The sequence below is a fragment of the Hydra vulgaris genome, chromosome 07, assembly GCF_038396675.1.
Source record: "Hydra vulgaris chromosome 07, alternate assembly HydraT2T_AEP".
Taxonomy (NCBI): domain Eukaryota; kingdom Metazoa; phylum Cnidaria; class Hydrozoa; order Anthoathecata; family Hydridae; genus Hydra; species Hydra vulgaris.
The window spans coordinates 11,249,668-11,267,500 of record NC_088926.1 but is presented as its reverse complement, the minus strand read 5'-3'; the positions used below and the strand labels follow the sequence as shown (position 1 = coordinate 11,267,500).

Genomic DNA, 17,833 nt, shown 5'->3' with positions numbered 1-17,833 from the left:
GTACCATGGTTCAAATAAGAGTGTCTCAATAAATCTGAGAGATTAAAAGATGTTAACAGTACAAAATCAAAAGCAAAGCAAGCTAAATAACAATATAAGCTCAACCTTGGTGATGAGCAGCACCAAGCATCTAGTTGATGATAAATAGTCAGCACCAAGCACCTAGTTGATGATAAATAGTTCCATAAATTTTAAACAATAAGTCAAAGTACTAAATGGTACCGTAGTGAAAATTCAAAATGCAACTTTTGGCTTTGTCAACCTGTATACTAAAGTGATATGTAAAAGATGATAGATTTTTTTTGCACATATTTATCGAGCAAAGTCCTGACACAACACTTGAATAAAAAACAAACCCTACGATTAAAAAATGTTTTTTTGTTAATTGCTCGTTTTTTAAATTGTTATTATTGGTTTGTTTTTCTTTTCATTGTTATTCTTGATTGTTTTTTTTTAGTTAAGTATTCTTTTATTTAATGGGTGATTACCCATTAATTTGTTTATTTAATTCTCTCTAAATTTGTGGGTAGAATGAGTTTTTCTTTAATTAAATTAATAGAAATTAATAGTTTTGTGATTAACTTTTTAATCACAAAATTAAAATTTATTAGCTCAATATTCTTTACAACCAAAAAAATTAATGTAAAATTAAGTAATTTGTTTAACTTTATTCTACTCTATATTGTGTAACTAAGTTGCATAACTTATAATTTTATTGCATAACTTATAATTTTACTTAATAATTAATTTATGTTGATATACAGTAAAAATTTAAGAAATTTATGTTGTACGAAGAGTTTTTATTAAGTAATTATTCATTTAAATTGGGGTTGCCTAGACATGTCCATCTAAAAGGGAGTTTGACAAGCAATAATGTTTTCTGGCCTTGTCATGCATCATTGGTTGACTAATGAAAATGAGCATGTTCTATTGTAATTAAAATTGTGATGATTCATACATAAAAAATCTTTTATAAATGTTTCCACTTCTTTGAATGTAATTTTTAGTTGTCTGCTCTTAAGTTTCCAATCTGTTGTTGAAATTTTCATGTCTACCTTGCCATCTAAACTTTTTAGATCGATTTCAATCAGTGCTGTTTGAAATGTCAGTTTGATCATTTAAAAAGCTGTTGCTCTCTGTGGATTTTTTGATATTTATCAATGAACATTTTATGGGATTTAATGTTATCTTTTCAGCTTCTTTTTTAGTTAGTTTATATGTTGGTTGCATATTCCATTCCTTGACTGAATTTCTGAAATTTATAGGCTGTAGTAAAATTTTTTCCACTTTGTCTTTATTATTCAGTTTCTCAGTGTTTTCTATCTTTTTGTACTAGTGTGGTAGTTTATTCAACAGTTCTTGTTGATCAACACAAAACAACACAACAATAACATCACAATCACAAAACACACAGACCCTGTAGCACCATTCTTCTTGTTGATCTTAAAACTTCCTCCTCCTCATCAAGTCCTCACTAGCATCAAGTGTTTCTTTATTTTGATTTGATATTTGTTTGTGTTCAAAGGTTTGTTTTTATTTCCTGTTTTTTTTTGTCATATCTGTTAATTATGTTATTTATGTTTGCTTTAAAAAAATGAGCTTTAAATACAAGTACTAATAATTTTTATAAAATATATTAAACTTGAATAAAATAGATATTTAATCAAATTTAATTAATATACATTTTGTTTGTAAAATGAATTTTTATGTTAATGAATATATTTGACTGTAATTAAATTCTTTTTAAGAAGCTTAATTTATATCAAAATTTTAATTCAATTCCTTGTTAGATTATACAAGGTGCTTTTTTTAATATTGTTATTTTATAAAATGTTTTTAAATAAGTTATTCATTTACAGTTCCAATTAATTGTCCAGTCTGTCATCCGAATGCAACATGCAACGGAACAACATGTATATGTAAAACTGGTTATAATGGTGACGGCATCAGCAGTTGTATTGGTAAAAAAGGATTTTTTAATTTGTTTAAAACAACTTATTTTTTCTTAATGAAGTTTGATAATTTTTTTTTTCTTTAAAAAAAAAAAAGTACTTAACCACTTTACTGCTATCGAAAGTGTTTTATTTAAAAAATCATATTTGTTCATGTTTTTATTTGATTTTTGTTTTTTGTTTAGAGATTGTATCTTGGGTACATATATGTATTTATTCGGCTTCATTTCTATTTAATATTTCTTTAATTACTTTTATAGGCACATGCTCTACTGGTGGTTTGGCATCGTGCTCAAGTAATTAATTTTTCGATCTTTTAAGTAAATAATATTTAAAAAATAATTATCTAGTAGATATTTTTTGATTCATTATAAAAATAATTGTTTGTTATTATACAGATATCCTCCTTTATAATTGTGATTTTGAACAAGGAGTACTATGCTCTCAATTAAATTCAACCAATGATGCTTGGAAGGTAAACAGTTTTGGAACGCCATTAGATGGAACTGGTCCATCTGGAGCTGCAAATGGTCAACGCTATGTTTACTTTGATTCTGTAAGGTATCCAAATGGAGGCACACTAGTTTACACACAAATAAAACCATTACCTAGCAATAGTTTCATTCTTTCATTTAATCTACATGCTTTCGGTGTGAACTGTATCCAATTTGGTGAGTCTTTGGTCTGCAATAGTTTATTGCAATTTAGACATTAGTATTAACATTACCTTTTTTATTATAATTTTGACCATACTTTTTTTGTTAAAGCAATTGTTTATTTTATTTTTTTCAGAGATTAAGTTTAAAAATGCAAATGGTGTTGTAATAAGTGCTTCTAATGCATTTGTTGTTTACAATCAAACTCAAATGTCTTCAATTGCTCCATATACGCCTTATAATTTGGAGTTTGACTTGTTAAGTCCATTTCAGGTATTTTTTTATTTATAAATTAAAAATATTTATTTTTATCAGTTTATTTATATAAAATAATTGTAATTTATTCATATTAGACTATTGAATTCATTGTAACATCAAATGGTCCACGTGCTAATTATGCAATTGATAATATTGTTTTGAAGGCTATTCGTAAGTGCTTTACTTTAAATATATATTTTTTTAAATACTTATAATATATATTTTATATTGTTGTTATAGTTTTTATATATATGTATACATTATATATATGTATACGTATATACATATATATGTATATATATGTTTATATATATATATATATATATATATATATATATATATATATATATATATATATATATATTATGTAGTGTATTCTACAAATAGTGCTTAATCTTTTTAAAGAACAGAGCTATAATAAATTGGTAAAAACACTTATTAAATTTTTTTCTTTGACAACTTGTTTCTCCGTCAGTAGAGAAACAAGTTATTGAAGAAAAAAATTATATAAGTGTTTTTACTATTTTTTAAATATATATATATATATATATATATATATATATATATATATATATATATATATATATATATATATATATATATATATATATGTTTTAATACAGCACAATGCTGTATTAAAACTACAGCTTTCTTTAAAAAATTATTTTTTTGTTTCTGCAAATTTTGCATAGAACACAAAGATTAGTTTGCTAAAATGTGGTGATGTGCTATTTTCTCAGGCAAAGTAATAATACACAAATTCATTGTTTTCTGTGTACTAAACTTATGCTTCGGTCACTAAATTTTTTGCTAACAGTCATGCTGGTTTATACATTTTACATCAAGTTAAGGTTGTCGATTCTACAAATTATTTCGAAATTTTGAAAGACAATATGTCTAATTGATTTTGATTTAGAAATTTTATTTCTTTCAAGCGCATCTTGGCGACTTGATATAAGACAAAAATTGACAAGACATGACTTCAAGATAATGCAAATAATGTTCTTGCTCCGTGGCCTGGCATTTTACCAAATTTATAAAAAATTGAAAACTGTTGGGTAAAATTGAAATCAGAGGTTTCTTAACAGAACTCAACCTCACTAGCAGACTTAAGAAAAGCCATAATTTTAAATTGAATTTAATTTAGTATTAAAATAATGGTCAAGTATCTTCTTTTGTATTGCAGTAATAAATAGAGGCTCTTCTAAAAGTTAGAGGAGTTCATACCCAGCTAGCACATATGGTACGTTGGTAAAACATTAGAACAATGTTTTGAGTTATGTTGGCACAACATCAGTTGCCAACGTTGTTTTTATATCATTTTGGTTACAAATGTGATGTTGCCAATAACAAAAATCCAACGTTGGCACAATAATGTATTTTAAGTTTGTGAAGAATAATATTTTATTTTGATTCTATGTTGTATTTTACATTGGCTCAACATTGCATTTAATGTTTATTGTAATTAGTCGGAAACAATTAGATTTTTTTTTAATTTTACATATATATATATATATATATATATATATATTATATATATATATATATATATATATATATATATATATATATCAATGTTGGGTTTAAATTGTAAAAACATTTAAGTTTTGCAATGGTTTTACATACGTTGGCACATACATTGATCTAATCGATCAATGTATGTGCAATCTGTTTTTAGTTGCATCAGTATTAAGCCTTTTCTCTATATTATTGTTAAAAATATGTCATTGGATCAATGTTGCATTTGCATGTTTTGCCCAATGTATGTGTGCTAGCTGGGTAGAGAGTGTTAAAACATGTAAATTTTTTATTCTTACTGTAACTTCTTTATTTTTTAATGGTCATGCACGTTGTTTTTGAATTAAAAATTTACTAATAATAAATGTGTACACTGTACAAATATTGTTGGTCAGATCTTTTTGAATATATACATTCCTATGGATTTTTTTTGGCACTGGACTAGTATATTTTTCTTGCTTAAATTTTAAAAGTTATGACTATCTAGAAAGTTTTTCAGCCAAAGTAAAAAAAAAAACTTATTTGATATAACAAATTTCTTTTATAAATAGGTACGGTTTGTCTCTAACCCAAATCTTTGGTTGGTACTTGTACTAAAGTCTATGTTAATGGTATTTTTTGTGTGATATCATTAATGATATTTCATGGAAGGCTAATTGCACAAAGATATTTGTTTATGATTTGGATAAATAAAATTACTATAGTTAAGTTAATACAGTGTTTAACAAAACTCTATTTTGTTTAACAAAATTCTTTTGCTAATTAAATAAAAATTTTAGGCTTGTGTCAATCATTGAATCAACAAAATATTGTTGAAATGCTTCTTAACAATGAAACAAGACCCATTTGTAAATGATATTCTGGTGAAAGAATCAGATGCTTGAATAAAGAATTTAGATCTCTATCAAGATAAACATATTGAAGATTGACACATCATAAAATATTTTATGATTGATTTTGCTGATTTGTTCCTTTCATTTTTAAAGTAACAACAATACTGCTGAGAATATTTTTTATCCTTGCAACATCAGTTTTGTCCTTGTAATAGGAACTTTCCTAGAATAAAATTAAATTATAGTGTCATTCAAGAATATTTTCAATAATTATAATTCAATATTTAGGTCAATAATTTATTATGAAAATTTTAAAAAATGAGCCATGTAAAAAGTGCTGAAGTTTGATCTAAAAATACACACTTATGCTAAATGTAACAATTAGAAATATAATTTTCTAATTCAGAAAGGTGACTAAAAATATTTTTATGGAAAATTTACTTCTAAATCGTTTACTTAGAGTGGCAACCATCTCTTTTGTTTTGTATTTTGATTTTATTTTCAGAGTACTAATGGTTACTTTGAGAAGATTTTATCCTGTAGTTAAACAAAAAACTGTTGTTGCACAGTAGTCCAAAAAACTGACTTTGTACAGTAGGTTGGTAATACAGATTTCAGTTGTACACATGGTTAAATAATTTAAATTTAATTTGGTTACATATCTCAAATAAAATAGCTATTGTTAAATGTTAAAAGTGTTAAGATTTAAATGTTTTAATTGAAATCATGAACTGAAATAAAATTTAGAAATTAAAAATGTAATTAAAAAATTTAACTAAAAATTACAATTTAATTAAGAATTTTGTTTTAAAATTTGACAGTTTTTAGATAAATTGTTCTGCAGAAGATAAACTATGACATAAGTGATGTCTTTGATAGAGTTAAAAATTTTTGTGATGGTTTGCAACCAATTAAAGAACAAACTGTTTCTGTTCCTCATTCTTTATAAGTGTTCTACAGTGTGCCTGAAATTTTGTTGCAAATAAACTTGTTTAAAAAAAAATTATGTAAGAATTCAAATTGACCATAATAAGGTATGCTTTACATTTGAAGTGTATCAACTTTGCATTTGAAGTATGTCAACTTTGCATTTGAAGTATGTCAACTTTGCATTTGAAGTATGTCAACTTTACATTTGAAGTATGTCAACTTTGCATTTGAAGTATGTCAACTTTACATTTGAAGTATGTCAACTTTGCATTTGAAGTCAACTTGTGGAGTTTCTAAAATTAAATTATAAAAAAAAATTATAAGAAAAAAAAGATTTAGTGTTTTATAAATGGTTTACTTTTGTATTTGTCTTAATGTATAAAATTTACTCAAGAAGCAATGATTAATTACAAAGTGCTTTTTTTTGGTAAATTATGAATTTTCCTTGTGTAGAATCTACCCCTTAGTGTTGTGTTAGATATCTACCCCTTAGTGCAAGATAGGGGCTATTGCAATTCATATTTTTTATAATACTTTGTTTATCTTGTTTTTTTTTTTGTTTAATTTTCTATGGCTCATGGTTTGTGTTTAAAAGTTAAAATGTTTAAAGATTGTAGATTTAACCAAATGTAAATAATATTAACTAATTTCTGAGAAAGTTCAAAAGAAGTTTTTTTGTTTTATGAATTGATAACATTAATAAGTTTATTATTTATATTGATAGAATAATAAATCTTTTTAGCTCCTTGTCTTATTTCATGTAACTCTAATGCTATGTGTAATGGTACTACTTGTGTATGCAAGGCTGGTTTTATTGGAGATGGAGTGAATAGCTGTACAGGTTAGTTTTTTGTATATAAAAGTTATTATTTGTAAACTTTGCTATAAAAATTCATACACACTGGCATTTTTATGTTTAAATAGAAAGCTATTAATTTTTAATTAATTAATTTTTAATTTTTAATCCTGTGTGTATATTTTTTGTCTTAATACAGTCTGCAAGTTTTTACCAGAGCTCTTATTTTTATGAAATCTCTGGTGTTTATAACACTTATAGATAACTTAAGAAAGAAAGTGAGTAAGGTTTCTGAGAAACATCTTGGATTTACTTAAGGTTATGGTCAGAGTGGGGTTGAATCTACTTAAGGTTTTGAGCAGCTAATAGAGTGACTACATTTGATAATGTAATGGTTGCGTTTTTATCAGATTTTTTTAAAATCGGAATCGGACACTTGAAAATAAGCATTTTTGTATCATGCGATGTTGTATAAGCATAAACCAAAATAAGTTAATGTACAGTTAAAGTTTAATGCTTTTGTTTAAAAAATTTAGTTTCGACTTTGCATCAATGGTTTCAATCAATATTTTTAAGATGTGAAAAAAAGTATAAGTGGATAAATAAATTTATTTTACTGTTTTGATTATTTTAGCTGATTCCATGTAATGATGATTTGTAATTCAAATGCTACATGTGTTAGCTTGTAATTATATATATATATATATATATATATATATATATATATATATATATATATATATATATATATATATATATATATATATATATATATATATATATATATATATATATATATATCTATGTATGTATGTATTTATGTATCTATGTATATATATATATGTATGTATCTATAACTTAAGGAACCCCTAAAGAATTTTTTTTTTTTCAAAAATTTTTTTATTCTAGTATTATTTAGTTCTATAAAACAAACTCTTTTATGCCTATTGGTTTTGTTTTAATAATAAAACAATATCCATAGGCATAAAAGAGTGCATAATATTAATATATATATATATATATATATATATATATATATATATATATATATATATATATATATATATATATATATATATATATATATATATATTCAATATATATATATTCAATATATATATATTCAATATATATATTTAAATATATACATATGTGCACATGTCACGTGATTGTAATATAATGAAAAGTCTGAAGCAGTGTAGAATTATTTGTTTTATAAAACACTTTTAACAATGTATATAAAAAAAATTTCTACGGCACCTAAAGTTTCATGCCTATACAGCAATCACCCGCCATTAAACAAAAAATTAAAAACAAAAATACTGGCTGAAAATTACATTATGCTTTGAAAAAATCTATATGACTATATAAAAAATATTAAGGGAAATTTATGAAATTTTTTATATTTGTGTATGAAAAAAACTTTAGTTTTAATAAAGGTTTAGTTTTAATAAAAATCAAAATTAAACCTGAATGTTTTTATTTTTATTTTTTTAGCACTGTAAACTATATTATTATTACATTTTACAATTTTCTTAGCTACTTGCTCAAGTGCATGCCATTCTAATGCGACATGTGTTGACACAACCTGTGTTTGTAAGAATGGTTTTTTCGGTGATGGAGTTAATAGTTGCACAGGTTATATATGAAGATTTTTTTTTAATAAATGAGTAAAAATTATGTTTGAGTTTATATAATAGCATTTAAAACAAATCATTATATAATATAATAACCATGTTATTATATTTTACAATTTTCTTAGCTACCTGCTCAAGTGCATGCAATCCTAATGCTACTTGTGTTGGCACAACTTGCATTTGTAAGAATGGTTTTATTGGTGATGGAATTAACAACTGCACAGGTGTGTATGTAAACCTTGCAGATTGGGTAGTCAATGAATATTTGCATTTATGTGATCGCCAGTTTTGTCTAAATGTTTATTTTTAACATTCTATTTATGTTTTATTATTAGTATATGAATGAATTAGAACAAATAAAACTTCTTAAAGGTTAAGCTGTTTAGTTTGCAAAATAATATTTGATTTAATAAATATTTTAGCTACTTGTTCAAGTGCATGCAATCCCAATGCTACATGTGTTGGTACTACTTGTATTTGCAATACAGGTTTTGTTGGTGATGGAATTAATAGCTGCACAGGTATATATATTAAAGAATAAACAATCAGTCATGATTTAAACAAATAATTGCATTTTTATACCAGTACTTATTCCTGTTTTGTTTATATACTTATATTTTTTGAAATTTATTGTCATCAAATCATATTTTTACTAATATTTATATAAATTTTCTTTAAAATAGAAAACATATTTATAATTTATTTTAATTTTTATATGTGAGAATTTTTGTAATAGTATTAAATTTTTTGCATCATAAATTCGACAAGAAAATTTATGTATCAAATGTAAAGATAAACAAAAACTTCAAAATTTTAATATCTATCAAAAATGTACTAAAAAGATTGATGCATAAAAAATGAAAACTTAAATGTCAATTTTTTATTCTGTATTTGAAACAATTTTACAACAAAGTATTCTGGTTTTTGGTTAGGACTCAAAAGGGTTACTAATATTTAGCCTTTACTCAAAGTATTTACAAACTGAAGTTTTACATTTTAAACTTTATTTGAAAGCATTAAGAACTGAGGTTTTTACTATATTTTATGCTTGCCTCATATTAGTAATAACTGAATCATAAATTCATATGTTAGAGTGATGCATTCCAATTTTAGGTTTTAAACCTTATTTGAAAAAATCATGACAGAAATTTTTAACTTTAAGACTTATCTTGAATAAGTCAATCAACAATATTTGTTTCTTTTAGTTTTACTTTACACTGAAAAATTTTTTTAATTTAATTAAATTTATTGATTATTAGTTTCCGTTATTAAAAATAAATTTAATTTATACAAAGATTAAGTTTTACATTTTTCTTATTTCAATTGTAATTAGTAATTTAGCTCTAATATATTTTTTTGATTTTTTAACTTTTATTTTAATATAGTTTTATGCAATGAATATTTTAGCTACATGTCCAACCTGCAATCCAAATGCTACATGTGTTGGCTCAACTTGTGTATGTAATAAAGGTTTTATTGGTGATGGAGTTAATCAATGCGCAGGTGTGTATTCGGACCTAAAAAAATGGGTAAAAAAATGGGAGTCAAGAACTGAAATGAAAATTAACTAGTTCACAACTATTCATCTTAATTATTGCTCTGTTTATTGGAAAGAATATTAAATCATAATGGTTCATAATTTATTAGTAAGAAAAAATTCAAAAATTATAAAAAATAAAACATTAAGTTGTGTTAAAATCAGTAAAAATTATTATTAGTTCTAATTAAGTTGTTTCAATTATAAGAAATAATTATAAACATTAATTTGCTAACAAAATTTGTTTGTTTTCAAAAAATATTAGTTATTGAAGAAAAATCTAAAAATGACCTAATGAAAAAATGAAAATAAAAAACATGTGATAACAAGAGTAAAGTAAATAAATTCATTTGTAAAAAAAATTCTTAGTAGCCTCTGAGCATAGTAGAAGAAAAAGTTTGGCCAATGTTTTTGTAGAAATTTAAAATATTCAAAGTGTATTTGGAATACTTATTTAAATGAGTTTTTAAAATTTCAGATTGATTAGCAACTGTTAATTTTTGATGAATAAAAAAAAAAGCAATAAATAAGCAGCAGACCCAATAAAAGATGGCTGAAACAAAATATGAAAAAACAAAGGTGATAAAAATGAACTTCTTCTGTGTTGACACAGAAGAAGTTCATTTTTTATTATTAAAAAAATACTTAAAAAAAATTGAAAATAATTAAATCATGAAAAATATTGTTAAAGATTGTAATTAATCATAAAATAAAAATATTATATAAACCTTCATTTATGTAATATGCATGTGAAAATAAATTTCAATTTTGTAAAAATGTCAAAACTGTTTTACTAAAATGTCAAAATTAATGTAATATAAATTGACAAAACATTATAAAAATAAATATAATAATAACAAAAAAAACAAATTTTTGTATCATACAAAAATAAATTTTTTTAACTTTTTATTTTATTTTTATTTTCAGTTACATGTGCTAATGTATGTCATCCAAATGCTATCTGTGATGGAACAAATTGCATTTGCAAGAGTGGTTTTTTTGGAGATGGAGTTACTAACTGTGCAGGTTATTTGAATTTATAGTTTTATATATACAATAACACACAAATTATATATATATATATATATATATATATATATATATATATATATATATATATATATATATATATATATATATATATATATATATATATTAGAGATATTTTGGGTACTGGGTTCAGATTCAATTTTCAACAGTTTTTTCTGACAGAACGATCCATGCTCGATACCCAGCACTTTTATATTATAAAAGTGCTGGCTTGGAGAAAAGAGCTGGGCACTTGCCATCTCTTTATTCCAGCAATCTGAATATATATATATATATATATATATATATATATATATATATATATATATATATATATATATATATATATATATATATATATATATATATATATATATATATATAAATGAATTTGAAAGTATATTATAAAAAAGTAAAATATTAGCACTTTTTCTACTTTTTCAGTGAGCTGTCAGGGCACTTGCAATCCAAATGCTTTTTGTAGTGGTGCAACATGCATTTGTAAAAATGGTTTTATTGGCGATGGAGTTGTTAATTGCTCAGGTAACTACTTGTTTAGATTGGTTTAATTTTTGAGTTTATATATTGAATATAATTCAATTATATATTCAGAAAAAAAATTTTCTTTTTTCTGTAAAATAATAGAACACTACTTTTGCAATTAATTTATTAGGTAATTATTTAGAGTTATTTTTTATTCATTGAAATATAGAAAGGATTACTTTTAATGGGAATTTTGTTTTTTCTAAAGTTTTTTCTAAATCACTTTAATATTAATTGTTAAGTTATAAACAGTAAAATGATTTATAGGTAATGTAGATTAAATCTTTTCTAAAACTAATTAAACCTTAACAACATAACTTAACATAAAATAACATAACATTAACTTATAACATAAAATCTTCAAACAGTTTGTTGGTCTTGTGTTGTTGTTTTTCTCTTGTTTTTCTCAGGTCAAAAGTTGTCAAAATACTTGAACATTTTCATTCCCATTATCAAAATTTTATTTTTATTTTTATTTTTTTATAAAGAGAAAAATAATCAATATTGGCAACTGTCAAATTAAAAATTTTATAAAAATAATTACAAGAATAGTAATTGTGAAAATCGAGATGAAGTATTTTCTCCATCTTTTCTAAATTGAAAAAAGAAAAAAGGTATATACTAAAGTAAGTACTAAAGTATAAAGTAAGTGCTAAAGTATAAAAAAATAAAATATAAAATTGTTTTAGCTAGATAGTTTTAGTTTTTTAATAGTTTTTTTATGATGAAGCTAATGATTTAATTTGGCAGCAGCTTTACTTAAATAAAAAATCTTTAAACATCAAGGATTGATCAATTAATATAAATCTGTTTTTCTCACTAGATTTATTGATTTTTTGACATAAACCTGTTATTATAACCTGTTATTATATATTTTTTTAGCTATATTTTATGAACTTTTATTTCTTTCATAGCTGATATATGAGTTGGCTTTACATAGCTTAATATGAGTCTGAATAAGTATTCAGACTAGGAAATTTTTTTCAGAATATGCCAGATTAAAGACGCTACTGTTCTTCCTCCCCACCCTTCTCTTGTTTTTTTTATGAATAATTATGATGTTCTTATTATAATTTACAGAATTATATAAAAACATAGGTCTAAAAAAAGTTACACTAAAAAACACTAATAACTGCCACCTTTTTAAAAAGGTTTTTAACACTGTTTTTGTTTAGAAATCATTTATTTAGAGAATTATTTTTTTTAGTTACGCAAGTTTTTATTGTCATCAAAATTAAAGTTTTTTAAATTCAATTCAATGTTATTTAACTTTATATATATAATTTTAGCATAATACTTTTAAGATTGTTTTTTAGATAGACATACATATACTAAAAATAGGTATTGACGCAATTAAATGTTACACCCCTTACAAATAGGGATTAGCTCAATCAAATGAACATTAATGACAACAAGTATAAGCATGAAAAAAAGTACATGGTTCAGGTTTAGAGTTAGGGCCAGATATCAATCATAGACTAATGGGTTTTGGCATGGCCTAGGTTTGAAACTGCTTTTTAGTGTCAATACTAGGCTTTTTTAAGTTAACTTAGAAAAGGAATTTAATCATAACCAAATAATAAAAAAGGTAACAAGCATTGATGTTTTTAGCTTTTTAAACTTTTCTAATTAGATTTTTCTTTAAATTTTCAGACCTATGATTTTGTATAATTCAAAATCAGCATAATGTATTCTTTAATGATCAAACAAAAATTATGGTAAAGAGGGGAGGGTGGTTGATAAAATTAAGTAGCTCCCAGATTATAGATGTATTTATTTGCACTATTGCAACAATTTGTTTTCATAAGATTTATATTTAAGGAGATTTTTGAATAAGTAAGACCTAAATTCAAGTAGATGTTTAAAAAACTTGTTTTAAGTATGGATGTGTGGAATTTTTATGGAAAATGATCTTCCATACTGGGTAAAATATAAAACTATTGAATCAAAAAAAAAAATTGTTTTGTCTTATTTTATTTATACAGTTTACTGACAAATTTATATTTTACTGTCAAGTTTTTATTTTACTTACAAATTTTACTGTCGAGTTTTTACAAATTTTTTATTTTACTAATTTTTATTTTGTTGACAGTTTTTATTTTACTGACAATTTATAGTTTTAAGTATTTTGTTTTTATTGAAATCATTTAACAAATTTTATTTGCATTAATACTTAAAATATTTTTTCTTTTTTAATTACAGCTACTTGCTCAAATGTCTGTCATCCCAATGCTTTTTGTCAAGGTACTACTTGTGTTTGCAACAATGGTTTTGTTGGTGATGGAGTCAACACCTGTTATGGTACTTTTTATTTGTTTTTGATATTTGATATTTGATTTTTTTTCTACTTTTTATTTAAAACACCTGCACATACATTTTTTGGTACCAAATTTATTTATAATAAAGTTTAAGTTATTCGAAAATAAATTTGCAATATATATTAAAACTGAAATAATTAAACTTAAATTGTTTATGTATAGTTTGCAACTATAAGTAACAAATATTTTTTTTTTGGTACCAAATCATTAGGACCATTATCATTTTTTTTATTGTTTACATTTCGCTGTAGGAAATCTTTGGTTTTACTCTATCATTTTATTTGTACCAAATTACCATAGTATCGAATCATGTGACTTTTTATTAAAGTTTAGTTTTGTTTTTTTAGCTTTACCAATATCTTTAACTGATTGGGGAAGTTGGAGTGCCTGCATTGAAAATGTTTGTGGAAATGGCGTTCAAAGTCGTCAGCGATCTTGCTTAGCACAATGTGGTGCAGTTTTACAAAGTGATCTTTATCAAGTTATTTCCTGTCAAACCTCCAAATGTAAGTTTATATTAGAAATTATAGTTATTTCTAAATTATAATGGTTTCTTGAAATTTATGCTTAATTATAAGTACATGTTTTGCTTGTAGTTTCTTTTGTATTTTTTTTTTGTGTTTTTTTGTTATTTAATTTTCTTATTACTATTTTATGAAATGATTTTCCTAACTTTTAAAGTTGGTTCACGTTATTTTGAACTATTAAAATTCTATATCTTGGTATTTTCTAATTTTTTTTTTTTAATTTTTTTAACCTTATTGGATTTATTTCCTCTTTTTTTTTTTTTTTTTAATTTGGTTTTCCTTTTGTTTTGGTTTATATATTTTAAATTTTTTTATTATGATTTTCCATCTCTACTTTAATTTACATTATTTTGGTTTTCCTTTTATTTTTCTTCTGATTTTTCATATCTATTTCATGTTTTTAGGTTCTCCCAACACACTTTAATTTTCATTGCAATTTCCTGTCTTTTTTTCATTAATTTTGGTTTTCCTACATACATTTTTTATTGCAATTTCTTATTTGCTTTTGACAATTTTTAGTTTTCTTCAACATCTTTTATATTTCTATTAGGCTAACACCTTTGACACTCTTTATATTTCTATTAGGTTTTAATAATACTCTAACTCAATGGTCTGGATACAGTGATTGCTCTGCTACTTGTGGATCAAATGGTGTACGAACTCGTTACAGAACTTGCTCCCCTCTTGTTCAAAATGGTTGTGTAGGAATAGCATTAACTGATTTTATTTCTTGTGAGCAACTGGCTTGTCCACGTATGTACCAAAATTTTCTTTAATTTTTCTTTTTAGTATAAAAATTTTTATCATTTGTAAGTGAATATTTTATTTTAGTAAGTGAATGTTTTTTTTTATTTTTTATTTTTTTTTGTTGAATTTTAATAATATGAGTTAGTTACTAAATTTATTTATTACTTAGAAGTTGGTGTTACTGATTGGTCAGGTTGGACAGGTTGCTCGTCTTCTTGTATCAACACTGCTAGTCCATCACAATGGAGATGGAGATCGTGCAGTTGCGATAGTTGTAGTCAGTGCGATAATAGCGTTACAGTAGTGGATTCAAGAACATGTAATAATGTACCATGTGGTAAGACTTTTATTAATTACTTATTATTTTTATTTACTTTTGTGAGGTCATAAATGTTATATGCACAAATAAAATTGTTGACTAGGAATTTGCAAACGTGGTTTCCAAAAATTATTGTTAACATTTCTAGTCAGTTGCTGTTCGAAGTTGTAAATGTCAGTTATCATTTTTAAAAACCAAATTAACAGCTTATTTTATTGTTACTTTGTTTTCATAATATTTTTGTTTGTATTTTGTCAATGTTGCATGGTATTCATTTTTCAATTCATTTTTTTAGGTTCTTACAGTCTTATTGTTATTACAGTTTACATATTTATATAATAATGTTGCATAACTAATAGTTACATTATTTATATAATAGCATATCCAACAATGTTTATATAGATTAAAGATACATATAAAAATCATCATCTCTGATTTTGAAATAAAATCAATATCTTTTCAGTCAATTTTATCTTATGATCTGGTGTAACCAGATAAATAATAAAAGGTACAAGTGAATTAGCAAAACTTCATCTTGGTATGAGGGATCATATAGAATTTCATTCCTCAATTCTGAAGTATACAAGGCATAATTTGAAAAATATTATTTTGTCAAAATCAGGAACCTATAGAAAAAAATCTCAGGTCATGAAAAACAAAGGGGAATAAATTAGAAATAGTTGTATTATGTTTTAATCTGTATATATTATAGTTATATTATGTTTTATAAATAGTTTTATTATGTTTTAATCTGTAAGGAACTTGTCCTTCACTTTAATAACAAATTGTGTAATGAATGAATTGTGTAATGAATGGGATCTTAAAAAAATATGACTGTAATAATGAATGGAATGGGTTTCAGTAAGTGTGACAGTTTCTGAGAAAGATAGTTGTAATCATATTCTGTTAGGAGTCTTCCAGGCAATTTATCCAAACCCAAAGATCACCCAAAACAAAAAAAAGATTTGAAGATTTTGAAATTGAAATATTTGGCTCTTTGTGATGACAAAACTCTTTTTAAAATCACTTACCACACTGCATTCATCATGCATACATCCACACTGGTGCATATAATCAAGGAGTTCAACTTATTAGTAGGTTATTAGTCATATATTTATGCAGTTTTTATGTTTTTGATACATATTTGAGAGACACATCTGTCATTTTGAAAAATATATGAGAGACACATCTCTCATTTTGACACATATGAGAGATACGCCTGTTATTTTGTAGAAGCACCAAAGACTAAAGCACAAAAAAAAAACTGTTTGCAAATTTGAAAAAATACTTTAAAGTTTTCCAATATGCAATGGAGTTATTAACACATCAACTGGATTGCAACATTCTTAAAAATGACTTCTCCGTGCTTTCATACATAAGATGGTAGACTAAAGAATGCCATAATTCAACTACCATCATTCCAATGCCGTCATTCAACTGCCATCATTCAACTGCCATCATTCAACTGCCATCATTCAACTGCCATTATTCAATTGCGATCATTCTAATGCCATCATTCTAGTGCAAAGTCATGAAATTTAGTGAAAAGCGATTACCTCAAAAATTGCCACTTTACTTTGAAAAATAGTTTGAGAGTGATATAACATTTAAACAACAAAACAAGAGCTTATTGTATTTGTTAACCATAAGTTATAATAGAATAACCACATCAGACATGCCTCTAATAAAAATATGTGATCTTAGACATACTTCAGCAGTCAATCATGGCATTTGCTATTTTTCTAAACCCCAACAATGAAGAAATCATGATCTACGAGATCATGATTTATCTGAATGTGCTGTATATATATATATATATATATATATATAATATATATATATATATATATATATATATATATATATATATACTTTTACTTTTACTTTTAATAAACTTTCAAACTAAAGTTAGAAAAAAACCATTATTATCTCGAACTGAAATATATATAAATTCCATCAATCAAAATTCAATTAACTCTTGTGCTTTATTTATACTGTAAACTAATGATTGTCTCAGAACTTTCTTTATTCCGTTGATCAAAAAGGTTAGTTGCTAACTTAATAATTTTAACTATCTGTTTTTGGAGGTTTTAAAATTTTTTTATTATTAAGTATATATATATATATATATATATATATATATATATATATATATATATATATATATATATATATATATATAAGTATATAAAATATATATATAAGTATATAAAGTATATATATAAGTATATAA

The 17,833-nt window shown here is 24.1% G+C and overlaps 1 protein-coding gene across 30 annotated transcripts in view; it reads left to right on the top strand.

Annotated features, from left to right (window-relative positions):
* LOC100210856 (neurogenic locus notch homolog protein 2) overlaps positions 1-17,833 on the top strand; it is a 118,683-nt gene that overhangs the window by 87,990 nt on the left and 12,860 nt on the right. For 22 of the 30 annotated variants that reach the window (XM_065801037.1, XM_065801036.1, XM_065801029.1 and 19 more), the window contains 16 exons: positions 1,860-1,961; positions 2,213-2,248; positions 2,351-2,623; positions 2,745-2,881; positions 2,962-3,037; positions 6,890-6,988; positions 8,483-8,581; positions 8,706-8,804; positions 9,003-9,101; positions 9,988-10,083; positions 11,045-11,143; positions 11,591-11,689; positions 13,892-13,990; positions 14,355-14,513; positions 15,120-15,287; positions 15,451-15,618. In XM_065801037.1, coding sequence (XP_065657109.1) covers positions 1,860-1,961; positions 2,213-2,248; positions 2,351-2,623; positions 2,745-2,881; positions 2,962-3,037; positions 6,890-6,988; positions 8,483-8,581; positions 8,706-8,804; positions 9,003-9,101; positions 9,988-10,083; positions 11,045-11,143; positions 11,591-11,689; positions 13,892-13,990; positions 14,355-14,513; positions 15,120-15,287; positions 15,451-15,618 — 1,908 coding nt within the window. The remainder of the gene's footprint in view (positions 1-1,859; positions 1,962-2,212; positions 2,249-2,350; positions 2,624-2,744; positions 2,882-2,961; positions 3,038-6,889; positions 6,989-8,482; positions 8,582-8,705; positions 8,805-9,002; positions 9,102-9,987; positions 10,084-11,044; positions 11,144-11,590; positions 11,690-13,891; positions 13,991-14,354; positions 14,514-15,119; positions 15,288-15,450; positions 15,619-17,833) is intronic. The other 8 variants (XM_065801044.1, XM_065801046.1, XM_065801041.1 and 5 more) reach the window with 5 other exon arrangements.